This window comes from Chiloscyllium punctatum, chromosome 9, assembly GCF_047496795.1.
Source record: "Chiloscyllium punctatum isolate Juve2018m chromosome 9, sChiPun1.3, whole genome shotgun sequence".
Lineage (NCBI taxonomy): Eukaryota > Metazoa > Chordata > Chondrichthyes > Orectolobiformes > Hemiscylliidae > Chiloscyllium > Chiloscyllium punctatum.
The window spans coordinates 37,693,994-37,711,634 of record NC_092747.1 but is presented as its reverse complement, the minus strand read 5'-3'; the positions used below and the strand labels follow the sequence as shown (position 1 = coordinate 37,711,634).

General features: G+C 38.9%; 1 protein-coding gene across 4 annotated transcripts in view; it reads right to left on the bottom strand.

The window, feature by feature from the left end:
• The window catches only part of hsph1 (heat shock 105/110 protein 1), a 109,967-nt gene that overhangs the window by 39,516 nt on the left and 52,810 nt on the right, over window positions 1-17,641 (bottom strand). For 2 of the 4 annotated variants that reach the window (XM_072577258.1, XM_072577255.1), the window contains exons 5-10: window positions 13,659-13,758; window positions 13,435-13,568; window positions 8,845-9,089; window positions 8,230-8,458; window positions 2,636-2,742; window positions 2,302-2,435 (exon numbers count right to left, since the gene is read on the bottom strand). In XM_072577258.1, coding sequence (XP_072433359.1) covers window positions 2,302-2,435; window positions 2,636-2,742; window positions 8,230-8,458; window positions 8,845-9,089; window positions 13,435-13,568; window positions 13,659-13,758 — 949 coding nt within the window. Of the gene's footprint in view, window positions 1-2,301; window positions 2,436-2,635; window positions 2,743-8,229; window positions 8,459-8,844; window positions 9,090-13,434; window positions 13,569-13,658; window positions 13,759-15,526; window positions 15,655-17,641 lie in introns of those variants that run through there. The other 2 variants (XM_072577257.1, XM_072577256.1) reach the window with 2 other exon arrangements.

Sequence of the window (17,641 nt, the reverse complement as noted above, 5' to 3'; positions counted from 1 at the left end):
GCCACTAGATGTCACCACAGGGAAAACCAGAAGTACTGCAGGTGTCTGACCACAGATGTTACCTGTACCCAAACAGTGACTGGGATAATTGTTGAAAAACATATTATCCAAACTTATTTCCTGCACTCATCAGAATAAATGCAAGAGTACCCCATTGCAAATAATCAACACAATTTATACTACAAAAAGAGGAAGGAGTGCTGATTGGTCAAAAGCTGCCACTGAGAAAGCACCAGGAACCTACAGAGTCCCTATGATACTGCATGAGACATGAACATATTAGCAGAGACCTAAATAACAATATATCTTACTTCCAGGAATGAGTCATCTTGAGAGCTTGACCAATTATCTTAAGTTAGTTGTTAATTCAAATTGTTCCATAAGTCTGTTCATTCATGCCTCAAATTTAACACTAGGCATTTTGCTCTGGGTTTTGCCACATTCAGCCTGGATGAGCACAGTCTGCATGCTCCCTTGTATGAGCAATGGAAGAAACTTGCAGTTGATTCAAGACTGACTCTTTGATTGTTCTCAATAGGCAACGGATAGGACATATTAAACCAGTGGAGTGCGACGTGAATCAGTGATGGGATCTCAGCTATTCACATTCGATATTCATCGCTTAGATGACAAGATCAAAGATTAAACACATCCAAGTTTGCTAATGGTGTACAGCCAAGGTGGAATGTAAGGGAATAATGAATTGCAAACAGACACAGACAACCAAAAGGAGTGGGAGATGGAGTATAATGTATGGATACATGATGTTCTTTAGTAACAAAAATAGAAAACCAGATTTTTTTTTTAAAAAAGGCACAGAACTATTAAAATGGCCACATTCAGAGAAATTTGGATGTAGTCTTACAAAAGGACATAGAAAGTTAGCATGCAGGTAGGTATAGCAAACAATTAGGAACAAAGTTTGCATAACCTCTACTACAAGGGGTTTGGAGTACAATTTTACGAAGGGCTGGTGAGACAACATCCAACATAATTGGCACAGTTTTGATTTTCACATCTCTGCAAAGATGTCAAAGCCTTCAAAGTGGTACAACAGAGGCTCATTAGATAAGTTTCTGAGATAAGAAAATGAATGATGTGAGATTGAGCAAATTTACCCATGTCTTGTTGTAGGGTTTAGAAAAGTGAGAGGTGATCTCATTAAAGCTTATCAAAGATTCTGAAGTCGTTTGACATTATGGAGTTTTTTCAAACTCCTGGATGGTGTATCGCATCAGTCCCTTTGTAAGGCGAGGATATAGGCAAATTATTTTTAAACAACAAAAGATGACAGGTTAGTTTCAAACTGACTTCAGCTAGTTTATAAGTAGGCTTAAGGTTGCCAACTAGTTGAACATATTTCTGGATATTTGATCACATAACCACTACTGAAGATAACAGTTTACATCCTTAGGAGATTCAAATTAGAGGCAAATGCCAACAAGAGTTAAGTCTTTTCAGCCATTAAAGTTCTGGACAATGGCAAGAAAGTTGGGGGAATCATGCCTGATTATCAGCAAGGAGATTCCCGATATTGAAGTCCCATTTATTATGGCAGCATTAAAAGGTGAGATGAGATTTTTGCTTAGTAAGCAGCAAGAGGCCAATTTAAATGCATTAACATCTTCATTACAGTATTACATCATTTCATCTCATTGATATGCAGTTTCCCCAGTCACCCACATGCCAGATAGGAACTAGACAGTAGCAATTCCCTACATGAAAGTCAGAGCAGAAACGTGATGACTTCAGCTTGTTATGGCCCTCTGTTGGATAGAAGTTCCACATTCCAGGGCACACTCCAAGGCCAATGACTGCATCCCCTCCTGTCCACCAGGTTCCTATTGGCAACCAATGCTGGAGCCAATTTCCCCCTGTCCGTTGCCCCAGATATGTAATGGCTAGACTTTAAAAGATGGCACTGGCACAATGAACCTTGTGAGATTCCAGAAGTGGCCAGTACTTCTGCCTGTGGCAAGTAGGAGAATATAATGAGCAACACATAATATATTGGTAGAGGAGAGTTTGGGAAGATCGTGTGAGAAAGCTTGTTGCAGCTCATAGCTAGAAACCCTGACACTTAACTGATTTCTGGCAAAATTCAGCCCAAGGTTTCTGCTCCCCAAAGTTGACTTTATCTTAGAACTGTAGTATAACATAACAATTAGCCTCAGCTCTTGCAGCATAAGAGAAGATCCCAGCTTCTGACCATTTTTGGGGCTTACAATGATAGTTCAGTTTTACTCAAATCACAAGAAAATACATGGATTAAACTTACATGTGTATAAAAGATATGCTTACCTATTTTCACTTCAGGATAAGGTAGAGTTTGGGGATTGCTGTAAAAAGCTTCTAGTTCAAATGGATTTTCTCTGGAGAAAGTGAGGGCCTTTGAAAACGGCACTGGATGGTTTCTGGAAAAGACTTCATGACTGCTAATAGACAATGAAAACTGCATTTCAAAAGAGTGTACAAGTAACTCAGCAATTGCCACTTTCAACTGGGTTAATGATGCTTCGAAATAATAGCAATCTGTGCATTCTAAACCATTATACAATTAGTTCTTTTGTTGAAAATCTTAACAGGAAATTAACATACATTTAAAAAAATTGTCAACTGGAAATTGGACTCTTACCCCCCCAGTTCATCTCCTTCTGCTATCCATTTTAAGGATATTGGGAATGGTAGTACGTCCGTTATGGAGAATTCACGTACTTTAAAAGCAGGTGAAAGCATTGCGCACTATAAACAGGAGTAATAAAAAGTATCATATGTTAGAACATCCTTCCACATAAATCCAAAATTATTTTACAACACAGAAGATAGGCAGCCATTACACCAAAACTTTCACCCCCTCACTTCCAGAATTATATATATTTCCCTACAATTCCCCTTAGGGTTTCATTTCTATTTGCAAATTTTCAACCATGTTTCACTGATAGTGATGTCTTAAATTAGCAGTCAAATGAATCAAATTTTCTGTTCAATGTACGGTTGAAGTGTGAATTGGGAAGCATTAAACATGGTAGACAGGACATGAATCTAGGGAGATTGCTTCCATTCCAGATATCAAAAAACTGCATCAGCACTGAAAAATAGAAAGGGCAGATTGTGAGCTGGTGTCCCAGTGTTGCTGGAGCCTAAGTCAGCATTTCAGTCCTTCCAAAATTTTCATGGAGTCAGACCAGTTTTGGAAAGTGATGGGATTTATGAATAAGGGACCAGATTTTGAAATTCAATCATATGAAAGGCAGATCCAGAAGGTTCTGCCAACTTCTCAGATCATACTGAAATTCATAGATTGTACATTTTACTACAGTGAATGATGATAGAGCTTTCCTTTGAAAAAGTAAGTGGCCAATAAATAATGTGGCTGCCAGATGATCATGTCTAGGTGTTATTGGGATCTTGTTATCCTTTTGGCTGGCATTTTTCTTTCATTTATCTTCATCAGTCTTGGAATTTCTGCAAAATTAATCTTTGATGTAGAACAATAAAACTGCTCATTTTGTTCCCGTGATTTGACTTTAAACATGCTTCTTTATATGAACTGCTTGCATGTTAGGTGCGTCCAGGAGGATTTTTAAAAACAGTATGTGGAGAATGCCGTGAGGAAGGGGACCATACTGGACCTGGTATGGGGTAAATTATCAGCTTAGGCAAAAAAAAATGCATACCCAAGGGCTAGGCAACTTAAAACTGACAAAATTCTTGAAGAATATAGAGAAAGTAGGAAGGAGTTCAAATGGGTAGTTAGGAGGACTAAAAAGGGACTATGAAATGTCTTTGGCCAGCAGCGTTAAGAAGAATCCCAAGGCATTTTATACATATATTAAGAGCAAGAGAGTAGCTAGGGAAAGACTGAGCCCACTCAAGGATAAAAAAGGGAGGTTATGTGTGGAAGAAATGGGTGAGATTGTTAATGAGTACTTTACATCAATATTCACCAGAGAGGGAAGGATGCTGAGGTTAAGGAAAGGTGTGTGAATATTCATAATGAAGGAAGAAGTTTTGGGGTCTTGAAATACATTACGGTAGACAAGTCCCAGGGCCAGATGGGATCAATCCCAGGATACTGTGAAGGCAAGGGAGGAAATAACTGGGGTCTGAACAGGTATCTTTGCATCCTCTTAGGCCTCGGGCAAGGTTCTAAAGGACCAGAAAAGGGCCAATGTTGTTCTTCTGTATGAGGAAAGAAACAGAGATAATCTACATAATTACATGCTGCTGGACCAAACATCAGAGGTGGGGATGCTGTTGGATAAGATATTGAGACAAGATTTACTCATATTTGGAAGTGAATGGACTCATTAGTGATAGGCAGCATGAGTTTGTATGGTGAAGATTATGTCTCACCAACTTGACTGAGTTTTTTGGGGAGGTGACAAGAATAATTGAGGGAAGGGCAGTGGCTATTGTCTACATGGACTTCAGTAAGACATCTGATAAGGTACATCATGGCAGGCTGGTACAGAAAGTACAGTCTCATGGGATCAGGGATGAACTGGCTAGATGGATACAAAACTGGCTTGGTCATAGAAGACAAATAGTAGCAATGGAAGGATGCTTCTTGGAATGGAGATTTCTTAAAAATGAGGTAGTTAATTCTGAAGCAAGGGTGATTAATTTGAATAAAGGGAACCTATGAAGACATGAGGCACAAATTCATTGAGGTGGATTGGGAAAATACATTTAAAAAGCATGACTATAAATTAACAGTTTTTAAAGAATGGCTTACAGCAATGATTTATTCCTTCAAGGTGCACAAATGCAGAGAGGTAATTTAACTATAATTAAAAAAGGAAATTCAAGATTCCATTTGATTCAAAGACAAGGCCTATGAAGTGGCCAGACAGTGCAATAATCCTGAAAATTGGGGAGTTTAGAGAATATGCAAGAGGAGGACCAAGAAACTGTTCAGGTAGAATCTATTACAAAGGATAGGATAAGTAGGTAGCTGGTTGACAATGATCTGATTGAGCACAGTCAGTGTGGATTTGAAAATAGGAAATAGTGTTTGACAAAGTTGGAGTTTTGTTTGGAAGATGCTATTAACCAAATTTATAAAGAAGAGCCAATGGACATAATACACTTAAATTCTGCAACATCCTCCTTCTTGCCCTAGGAAGTTGGTTAAAAAAATTAAAGCATATGGGACAGGAAATAAATATAGGCGTGGATTAATGTTTTCTATTTACTAGCCAATCTGAGAATAGGAATTAGTGGGTGTCTCTCGCGCTGGCAGATTGTGATTGATAGTGTACCACAATATATAGTACTTGGCTGTCAGCTGTCCACAATATATATCAATGATTTGGAAGTGGGGACCAATTGTAATATTCCCAAATTTGTTGACAATACAAAGATAAGTGGGAATATGTTGTGGGAAAGATATGAATTGGCTTCAGGAGGATTTGGTTAAGCTTACTGAATGAGCAACAACTTGACAGATGGAATATAATGTAGAAAAATGTGAGACTATTCATTTTGGTAGGAAGAACAGTGGTGAGGAATATTTCTTAAATGATAAGACATTGAAACTGTAGATGTACAAAAGGGACAGAGGTGTCCTTGTCAGTAAGTCACTGAGGGCTAACATGAAGGTGTAGTAAGCTACCAGGAACCTAACAGAATGTTAGCCTTTAGTGCAAGGCTATTTTAGCACAGGAGTAGGGAAAACTTGCTGCAATTACTTGGTTAAACAACACCTGGAGTATCATGTGCAGTTTTGGTCTCCTTGTCTTAGGGAAGATATTATTGCCATAGAGAAAGTGCTATGAAGGTTCACTAGACTTATTCCTGGGATTGGATTAGTGGTGCTGGAAGAGCACAGCAGTTCAGACAGCATCCAACGAGCAGCGAAATCGACGTTTCGGGCAAAAGCCCTTCATCAGGAATAAAGGCAGTGAGTCTGAAGCGTGGAGAGATAAGCTAGAGGAGGGTGGGGGTGGGGAGAAAGTAGCATAGAGTACAATGGGTGAGTGGGGGAGGAGATGAAGGTGATAGGTCAAGGAGGAGAGGGTGGAGTGGATAGGTGGAAAAGGAGATAGGCAGGTCGGACAAGTCCAGGAAACAGTTACTGAGCTGGAAGTTTGAAACTAGGATGAGGTGGGGGAAGGGGAAATGAGGAAGCTGTTGAGGTCCACATTGATGCCCTGGGGTTGAAGTGTTCCGAGGCAGAAGATGAGGCGTTCTTCCTCCAGGCGTCTGGTGGTGAGGGAGCGGCGGTGAAGGAGGCCCAGGACCTCCATGTCCTCGGCAGAGTGGGAGGGGGAGTTGAAATGTTGGGCCACGGGGCGGTTTGGTTGAGTGGTGCAGGTGTCTCGGAGATGTTCCCTAAAGCGCTCTGCTAGGAGGCGCCCAGTCTCCCCAATGTAGAGGAGACCACATTGGGAGCAATGGATACAATAAATGATATTAGTGGATGTGCAGGTGAAACTTTGATGGATGTGGAAGGCTCCTTTAGGGCCTTGGATAGAGGTGAGGGAGGAGGTGTGGGCACAGGTTTTACAGTTCCTGCGGTGGCAGGGGAAAGTGCCAGAATGGGAGGGTGGGTCGTAGGGGGATGTGGACCTGACCAGGTAGTCACGGAGGGAACGGTCTTTGCGGAAGGTGGAAAGGGGTGGGGAGGGAAATATATCACTGGTGGTGGGGTCTTTTTGGAGGTGGTGGAAATGTCGGCGGATGATTTGGTTTATGCGAAGGTTTGTCGGGTGGAAGGTGAGCACCAGGGGTGTTCTGTCCTTGTTTGTTACGGTTGGAAGGGTGGGGTCTGAGGGCGGAGGTGCGGGATGTGGACGAGATGCGTTGGAGGGCATCTTTAAACACGTGGGAAGGGAAATTGCGCTCTTTAAAGAAGGAGGCCATCTGGTGTGTTCTATGGTGGAACTGGTCCTCCTGGGAGCAGATACGGCAGAGGCGGAGAAATTGGGAATACGGGATGGCATTTTTGCAAGAGATAGGCTGGGAAGAGGTGTAATCCAGGTAGCTATTCCTGGGATTGTTCAATTAAGACAGATTGGGTAAAATGCAACCTGGAGTTTCGAAGAATGAGCAATGATCTCTTTGAAACATCCAATTTACTTAAAAAGGACATATGGGGTAAATGCAGGCAAGATATTTACCCTAGTTGGGGAGTCAAAATCAGGATACACAGTTTTGAAGCATGGGAGGACAAGAGAAGAAATGATTTTACTCAGGGGGTTATGAACTTTTGGAATTCTCTACCAGAGACAGCTGTCAGTTTTTGAGTATGTCTAAGGTAGCGATTAATAGATTTCTGATCACCACTGGCTTACAGGATTATGGGGATCAGGTGAGTAAAAACGCATTGAAGTGTTTGGCCATTCATGATTGTATTGAATGGTGGGCAATCTTAACAGGCCTAATGGTCTATTCCTATTCTTATGCTTTCAACCCTTATCCAATCCAAGGACATTCTGGGTAACTGTGGAGATAAACATCTTTTAAGGTACAATATTTGGATAAACAAATTTATCCAGCTACGAACATACCAATTAGGAAGAGTGTTAGCATTTAGCCCCTTGAGCCCATTCCATCATTAGGGTTGTGGCTGATCTGATTACACTACATTCCACCAAACCTTGCTTATGCACCAAACCTTGCTTATCAAGAATATATTTTAGTTTTTTGTTATGTTTAGTCATAAGAAGTAACAGTCAAGAATATATCATTTACTGACTCTTAATTCAAATATTATTATCCAAATAATAAAATGAAATAGCTCATTTGCCTTTCCCGGTCCACAAAAGTTCAACATCAATTTAATCCATATTACATATACTTATAGGATAAATAAAATAATCAAAGTTGAAGGCTGAAACTGTTTCCTTAAATTCCTGGTATATTTGTTTAAGAGCAAAATACTCTTGGAGAAAGTGAGGACTGCAGATGCTGGAGATCAGAGCTGAAAGATTTGTTGCTGGAAAAGCGCAGCAGGTCAGGCAGCATCAAAGGAGCAGGAGAATCGACATTTCCGGCATAAGCCCTTCAGGAAAGAATGAAGAAGGCTTATGCCCGAAATGTCGATTCTCCTGCTCTTTTGATGCTGCCTGACCTGCTGCGCTTTTCCAGCAACACATTTTTCAGCAAAATACTCTTACCAGATTAAGAAGGTTTTGTTGCAGTTTCTAATTATTTATATTGTTTAGAATTCAAGCAGACAATTTGCAGTGAACAAGCTTATAAGTATTTTAATCGAAGTTTTACCTGCAAAGCACAGCCTCTGGCCACTGCTTCATCAGCATTGAGTGTAGTGCTGACAGCCTTCTCAAAAAAATTTGCTATCCTTTCTTTGACTGCAGGAATACGCGTGGACCCTCCAATGATCTCAATGGCATTAATATCTCCAAGTTTGAGTTGTGTTTGTTCCATAACTGACTGCAGAGGTCCCTCCACTCTCTGCAGCAGGTGTGCAGATAACTCTTCAAAGTGAGTTCTGGAGGAAAACAGATTGATGGGCTACTGATCATTTAAAACAAAAAAAATCAACTTTTAAAGGAATGCGTATAATAGAGATTGTGCATGTAGAATTTTTGAAAGTGAAATCTAAAACTTAAAAGATAAATGCTATAAGTCTCTTCTACACTAATAAGCTAGTCTCATTAATAAAGTTCGGTGCCTTCCTTTTTCAGAGTACAGTAAATGAATAACATCTCTGGTTTAATAATTAGTGGCTATAGGTGGCTAGGCAGTGGTCTTAAGCAGCTAGTTTAGAGAATGAAAGCAACATAATGATAATGTTCCACTGGTATGCTAGTTCATAATACTTTAAACTGTACACACATGCTGTACAATATTTTAATTAATTTACTTTGCACTTACCGATTCATCTTTCCAGTTACATCCAGGTCATTCATGAAGCACTCAATGTTCAAAGGAATATCCATGGAGTTGGCACTCATGAGTTTCTTCAGCTTCTCACACTCTTGATGCAGCCGCAATAAGGCTCGGATTTTAGACTTTACATTTAAATTGTACCTCTTTTTGAATTCAGTACAAAAATACTCAACTAATACTTCGTCAAAATCTTGGCCTCCTAATTGTGGATCAAAAGCAGTTGCAAGTACCTTAATGAAAAAATAAATGGAATTTAGCTTACTTCTGAACTTTGGTAATTTTATAAGTATAGAGTTTTCAGAAAAACCTTCTCAAATGCTTTTCAGGTCAGCAATGACTTTAAAATTTTTGTGCATCATATCAAATGCTTGGATAGTATTTTCCACATCCCTTTACTTAAGATGACAATCAAGCTGCTTGATCAGTATGAATTGAGTCATCCGGAAGACTGAACATTTGGCATATTACCTAAATGTTACAAGATTAATCCACCCATTACCTTATTAGTAAGTACTTAAGGCCAGTGCTGATTCTTTTATATAAAATGTTTTCAATTCAAAGCTCATTCAAAATTGGCAAGAACTAGAATATTTAATAATGGTTTGCACCAGATAATTTCTATTTCTTCCAAAACAGATAAGAGTACTGTACAGCAACTTTCAGCTGATACTTATGTTCTTTTGGCTAATCCAAAATGCATAGAGTTTTTTTGGAAGGTTTTTCAAAGTGAGGCCTGGTGGGTTTTCTCATCCTATTTAAATCAAATTTGTCTTATTAGCATGCCCATTTGGCATCTCTCTCACACCAATCTCTAGCCTATCTTACCACTGTCATTCCTGGAACAACTTGCTACTCAGTGGAAGTCTGCTGAAACTCTAGCATCCCTGGAAGCCAGGTCATCTTTGAAAGGCCACAGTATTCTTCAAAGCACACAGTGAGTCTGGAGCTGCCCTACAGTTTCTGACATTTGTCCTGCATATGGTAAACAAGGAGAGTTCAGAACTGCCTTTTTCAGCATGGTACTGGAGATTCAAGTAGATGGGAGGTGCCAATATAGGACTTTCTGTCCTCAGCACAAACATTGAAGGCCATGACACCAGGCCAAGCCAACCTCATTAGAGGCTGTCCCAAGGTTAAAGCAGTCTCAGCCATCCAGAAGAATGCACAGCAAGGTCTGTGTCCTTCTCTACTCTGCCAAGCTAATCTAAATTTCCAAAAGAATATATGACTTTCTACAGAATGTTTACTAGCTCTGGTCTACAGATAGTCCTTGTGGCTTCAAAAACAAATCTGTGTGATGATGATCAGCATCTTTTTTTTTTGCCCTTTTTCTTCCTCCCACACATTCTTCATTCTCCAAATATGTTTTGGCGTCAATCTCAAGCTGCTGGAATGCTGCCTTTGAGTTGTAACTTTGGGTCATTCTTTCAAGCAAGGAAAGCTCCAGGAGGCTACATATTTGAGAATCATTTTTGTGAAATTAGTCTTGGCAAATGACAATCATTTGAACCCAGTAGTACAGACACAGGTGATTAATTTGATTAATTTCATGTGATACCATTGTTCTAGAACTGAGTTAGACTGAATGAAAATTTTCCAAGTTAGTCATGAGCTGAATTTGAAATAGTCTCTTCACTGAGGCAGGTTTAGGGTTGAAACACTGATCTTCTGCCTCTTTGACATTTGGCTGTCAGCATCATGGTGCTAATAGAAGTACATCATTCTCTATCAAATCAATGACCTGTTCAGCTGATATCAGTCTCCATCAACAATCAAGTGATACAATCAAGATTTAGCTCTTTGACACTGAAAAATTGCATAACATAATCCAGGAAGTGCAAATACTTTGATCATCATCATGTGGTTTTGTACTTAAGCCTGTAACCTCACTGGTTAATATACCCAAAGACACATTTATCTACAGTAAAACTATTAGAAGAAATTGAGATTGATAATAGGGAGCTAAGTTAACAATGTGACAATACCAAGTCAAGCTGTACAGAATACTTTTCTTAAAATCATGGGATATACCAATATTTACCCTGATATTTCTAATCAAAGCTGTTATTAGATTTAAATTTTAAATTGTTAACTTAAATAGTGCAGTTTACCTAATTTGTCAGGATGCAAAAGCCACAATCAGTAGAACACTAGGTTTTTAAAAAACTCACTTTATCCCAACACAGGAGACAAAGTTTTGAACAGCTTTAACCAGACTAATTGTAGTCCTGAAGGCTCCACAGGATCAGAAAGGGGAGGGTGCCAAAGAAAAACAAGTGCAAAATAGAAATATACTAGTGATTAATGGATTATATAATAAAGAGAGTTTAATGGCATTTCATATAAGAACCAGAACAGCAAAGAGTGAGTCTCCTCTTAGATGCCAGGTTTCGGGATATCTTGGACGTTGGAAAGAAATTTGATAGCAGTATTTCTCCCCAAGCCCTTTCCATACAATCATATAAGTTAGGAGCAGCAGTAGACTTTTTAGCCTTTTGAGCCAGATTTATATCAAAGATGTAAAAAAGTTGGAATGGGGAAGCTGCTGACAAGAGTCAAGAGCTAAGTTAGAAAGCAGGATGCATTGGATCATATTCTAACGTATGTTAGTCAGCTCTGGCTAGACTTCTTAATTAATGTCAAACTAGGTTTTTTGTACATGATATTAAAGCTACACAGCAACATGCTCCATGCTATTCAGGATCCAAAAGTCTTTTTAGAACATTGAATGCATGACTGAAATCAGTGACATCACAACTCACCTCAAAGAGGCACCCACCGATTCATTAAACTCTATCTTTACAACTCTACCTAAATACTTTCTTGGATTCTAGTTAAAAGTATTTCACTAAACCTAGTCCCCTCAAAGAATAAATAGAGAAATTGATGCTAGAATTACATAGTCAATTGTTCACGGATTCAAATACTGTTGAGATCACACAATTCTCCTTGAGCCTGTATTTAAAATGGCACTGGAGGATGATGCCAGTAAGGGTAGCCTAGTACCATTTAGTTCAGCAGCTGAACTAAAAGAGTAGGATTAGTAACAGCATCTCAAACCTCAGTGCTGAAAATCAGATTGCCAGTGGACTGTCAGGATGATGACAAGTGGGTGCAAATCAAGAGGGTACCACTTTTATCTCACTGGACACTAATCACATTTTTTCTCTTTTGTTACACCCTGTAGTAAAGGAGAAATCTAACATGGAAACATTACAGAATGGTGAAGGTGCACCAAAGAGGGACTGAACAGTATCACTATTCATTTGCAACAATGGTGTTTTGAGATTCTTGCACCATTTTCTCAAGTTCAGGCCCAAGAGATGAGTGAATTATTGGGAAGATTGTAGAGCATAGATTTGAAAGACTCAAAGGCTGTAAAGAGATCATAAATCTCTTAAGGGACTGACTGTGAATCTTCTTATGAAAGCAGCAGGACGGTCAAGCATCTGAAAATCACCACAAAACATTGCAGCTGATAAGTGTTCTATAATACCAGTTGATATCATTATTAGACAATGTCCGAGCTCAGGCTTAAGTGACTTAAGTGCAAGGCTTTTTACATTTTTTCTGCTGCCATGCATGCATAGTAACCTAAAGAGGGCAGCTTGTATGCAGCCTGTGTGGGAAATTTCAGATTGCAACGCAACTTTAAAAGAACATTGTACCTTATCCAGAGACTGGCAAGATGCGCAATCACGGGAGTAGTTGAGGCAAACTAAATAAAAGCATTTACCTAGAAGCTAAAATGTAGAGTGAGAACAGAATTGAGGAATAAACTTGGAGGAGTGCAGTTAGATAAAAACTCAAATAAGTGAGTGAGCTGAGTGGCCTCTTTCTGTACATTATAATATCTTTGTCATGCATCAATTCAAATTTTGAAAATCTCAACCACATAAGAGACCTTTACCTAGCTTATAATCAAGTAACTAAAGAACAGTAGGGTATTTTATGAGCTTCATACAAAATTAGTATTAATCAATATCAAAAACAAAAAATACTTGAGACAAATTATCTCAAATGAAAGCAACAATGGGAACTCAAAATTAAGATTTTCAGGGGGCTTAGTAGGGTGAATACCAGGAGCAAAATTCCTCCTGTGGGAGACTAGATATAAGGTAGACAGCTTAAACAATAAGAAGTTTACCTTTAGGATGAAGAGAAGAATGTTTTTCCTTTCAAAGTTTCATTAGCCTATGGAATATTTTTCCTTAACAAGCAGTAGGATCTGGTTCACTGAATATATTCAAGATAGATTTAAATAGATGTTTGAAAGGCAGAAGGAATCTGGGTTATGGGGGAATGATGGGAAAGTGAGAGTTGACACCATGGTCAGATCAACTCTTATCTTACTGAAAAGGTGGAGCAGGTTCAAGGAGTCAAATATTGTATTCCTGCTCCCAAGTCACATTTTTCTTTTGCAAAAGTATGCAATAGAAGCTGAAAACTAATAAGTTTCCAGAAGCAGCTTGTCAAAAAGTAATAAAAAAAAGGATATGTCTGCAATAAACTTCAAAAGATATTGCAAGATTTTCTTAGCTGCATTTTCATAAAAGAACAACACAAAATAATTACCTTAAGAGTCCCCTTATTGAAAGCACAGACGCAAACTTGGAATGCTGAATGACCCATATCTGCAAATACAACAATTTTTGGCTTTTCTTCAGGGACTGGTAAATCTGGCTTGTAGATTCCATAAGCTAGAGATGCTAAAATATTAAAGATAGACAATTAAAACCATTTATGTTTGTAAAATAAACTTTATTTATGAAGAAAAAAAATCTGATTCTACATCATACCTGCAGTGGTATCATTCATCAGTCTTAAACAATTCAAGCCTGCAATATAAGCAGCATTTAGCACAGAACTCCTTTCAGCATTGGTGAAAAATGCAGGTACCTACGAAAAGAAATGTTTTAACGTGGTATGAAGTTGCCTTGCCATTCAATACATTGTTTCTTCAACAGTATTATTTTTCTTTTTGATCTCTGTACAGAGATCTGATCGCAAATTATGCTAGTTTTCAGAAATGCTATTTGTGAGATAGCATTTCTACTCAGACTCATATGCACCCTCCTCAACTTAAAACTTTCATGAACTAATACAATCAGATTGAAATTCTGAATCAAGATTATGCATTAAATATAATCAACAGGGATAACCTGGTACACATTTATTAACAGTTGAAATTGGATATATCCCCAAAAAAATCATTTCCAGTAAGTGCACTGACATGTCACGAAAAATGTAAACAGAACCAAATATATTCAAATGCAAAGCTTCTCCAGAAATTAATTTTTAAAGATTAAAACTTGCCTCATGCTTGTATCTTAAAAAGGTTTCATTTTAAGAACCTTCTCAAAAATCTGCCAGCAGGCACAATTAGCATGAGTGGAAACTCAACAGTGATTAATTAGTTAATGGCATGTCGTTCTCAGGGGAACCTGGCCTCTCACATTAAATTTTTAAAGTAGCACAAATGACTGCATAAACTCACTGCAACATGCCCAAGAAATCTTTCCAACATACTATATAAAAAGACCAAAAGAAGATAAGTGTTTGGATCTAATGATGAAGAATGAACTAGAGGAGAGAAGTCCAAACATTATGAAACATCAAATGGCAGCTTCCTGTTTTTGAAGACAGGAAAGTTAGGATGAAGGAAACTTACAGCCCATAAAGGTGATTGGTTGCCAATTGCAGAAATAGAGCCTGTAATAAAAGGAGTCCTAGCGTCGAAGATCTCCCAGACAATCAGAGATCCCCGCAGCTCCAAAACTGCACAGTGGTGGGTGATGTGGCTGCTGCTGGTACAATAAACCCCAGCCAAGATGAAGGACTATCCCCTGGAAAGGTACTTATGGGAAAGGCAAGTGCTGCTTGGCAGGTGAAATCTCATGAGACGAGGGTTGTTGGGAGGCATTGGCTGGCATGGTCTCGAGAAACCACAGTCCTGTCCCAGGTCCAGTTCCTTGATCTGAATGATCAAGGCATGTCTCCTCCACCCCAGCTCTGTCACAACCACAGTGACAGTTTGCTGGCAGTGGCTAACTGCTTGCATGGAACCATCTTTCTTATCCCTCCTCTAGCTGAAATAATTGCAGATAGGTGGAATAAGGCTCTTATGTGGTCACTAACTGATCACATAGAGGCCATAATTGCTGGTGGGAAGATGGACCTTGTCATCTTCAGACAGAACTCAATTCCAGTAAAGGCAGGAAGCTGGCATCATTCAGGTCCACCAACAGTCCACCTTTCCATCGCTGGGGCAGATGATTGCAGGCACCTTGGTAGCAGTGACAATCAGTTTAGAAGTCAAAAGAAAAATAAAATTAGGAAGGTGAACAAGAACTGTGAAATTAAATTTTCAATGAACAGGAAACAAAATAGCAATTATTTTACAGGCAGCGCAATAAAAAACACGTTAAAAGAATAAAGGCCATTATAGGGGACAAAAAGGATTAAGCCACAGTAAACAAAATTAAACAGTTAATTTACTTTGTTACTTAGAAATGAGCTGGAACAGGTGAAAAGAGCAATGTGTATTTAAAATTTATAAAAGGGTACATTTGAATAATCTAAATCAAACAATCTCAAAAAAAGGATAATGCCCCTAATCCAGATGGATTGCATCCATACATTTTAAAAGCATCTATGGAAGAGATACCAGAGAAAGTCGGTTAGTTCAGTTGGCTAGAGTGCGATGCAGAATGATGCCAATGACATGGGTTCAATCCCCTGCGCCGACTGATGGTTCATGGAGGCCTGCCTCCTCACCTTGCCCCACGCTTGTAGAGTGGTGCCTCTCAAGCTGTATATAACCAATTGTCCCTCTATAATGGAGAGAAAGAGAGATGCCTGTGGTCCTTTGTGGATTATGGCTAATTAAATTACTACACACATTTAATAACTCATTAGAAAAAGGGGCCAGAGGACTGGCAAATAGCGAAGTTAATACTTATTTTTATGGAAGAGGACAGAATTATAGACCAGTCAGCTCAACATTAGTGGTAGGCAAAACAGTGGAAGCCCTACTAAAGTACAGAATATTTGAACATCTAAAAATGAAAATATAATGAATAGTCAGCACAGATTGCAGAAGGGAATTCTTATTTGATCAACCTTACTAATTTTTTTTTGAGTTAAGAGACAGCAGAAATGCTAATGCAGTAGATATAAATACATTTGTATTTTCAAACGGTTATGATAAAAGTGTCCTTTAATAATCAGGTCTTTTGGCAGAATCAACCTAAAAGTACGAGCTTACTATGTTTATACAAGTAAAAACATACAGATCTAGACATTTGCTTTTAAAAAAAATAAGTGTAGTGCTATTGATCCGTGGAACCGAGCTCGATTACAAAATGCAGGTGAAGATGATATGTACATGGTTACAATCCTGAAGCATAAAAAACACACCTAATAGGATTTTCAAAAGGTGCTACAAGTTAAAATCAGCTAAGTCTGGAATGGTTTAAGAAATAAATTTGCATAATTATGAAAGATCTGCTTTTTAATACAAAATTAATGGCTGCATGTAAACTCAACATGGCTCAACATGGTTCTCCCCGTGTCTGCGTGGGTTTCCTCCGGGTGCTTGTTCTCCCCGTGTCTGCGTGGGTTTCCTCCGGGTGCTCCGGTTTCCTCCCACAGTCCAAAGATGTGCAGGCCAGGTGAATTGGCCATGCTAAATTGCCCATAGTGTTAGGTCAGGGTTAAATGTAAATGTAGATGTAGGGGTATGGGTGGGTTACGCTTCGGCGGGGCGGTGTGTGACTTGTTGGGCCGAAGGGCCTGTTTACACACTGTAAGTAATCTAATCTAAATACTTGCACAGCAAGAGGACCTATATGTGGCAGTGAGTTAAGATGTGCCATAATATCCCTTTACCTTTTTCATTTTATACGTTTTGATTTTCATCCCAGCTACTCTATCAAATTTTAAGCTTAATGTCGATTCTGACATTATTCTAGAGCATCTTTTAGTGCCTTTTGAAAGCTTTTATAAAATGCTAGAAGCTAATCAGCTAAACAAGAAATCATGTCTTAGCAAACCATGAAACAAATTATTCCACTATGACAAATCGAAATAACTATATACAGAACAATTTTGATTATCCAAACATCAATTATCCAAACTTTGGATTATCCAAACTAGATCTCAAGGTCCTGTAAAATCGCTACCCATTATCCGAACAAAAACACTCCTCAACCGCCTCATTTGGATAATCGAGGTTGTTCTGTATACCAAATCCTATTAGTAATAATAAATGCTTATAGTCTGAGTCTTCCAGTCTCCAAATGGGCAATTTCTCTGCTGCCTTGGATCCAATAAAAGGCCTCCAATTCTGAGTTAATATTGGAGACATTGTAAAGTTCCAATGTATTTAACAGAGTAGTTAAATATTGAGCAGATGAAACCTAGTCCAACTAGGTTACTTAAGAGCTGACAGCCAATTGCCACGGTGATTTCCTCCCCCCACAACTAACTCTGCAGACCATCTGATTAATCATCAACTGACAGATTTCCTTGCTACCTATCTACTTGCTAAGTCTCACTCCTGTCATTCTACCCACTCTCTAATCCATTCAACAGCTTACTAACAGCGAAACATTATATTTGCTTTATGGTAGCTAGTGCAATATACAAGGAACTGTACCCATCTGTCCCTGAGTCCGTGTTCATTGAATTCTGAGGGATGAAGAATGCTACACACACATGCACACACATAAAAACCAAGCAGCCCTGAGTTAGAAACATCCTGAACAGAGCAGCAATCCTG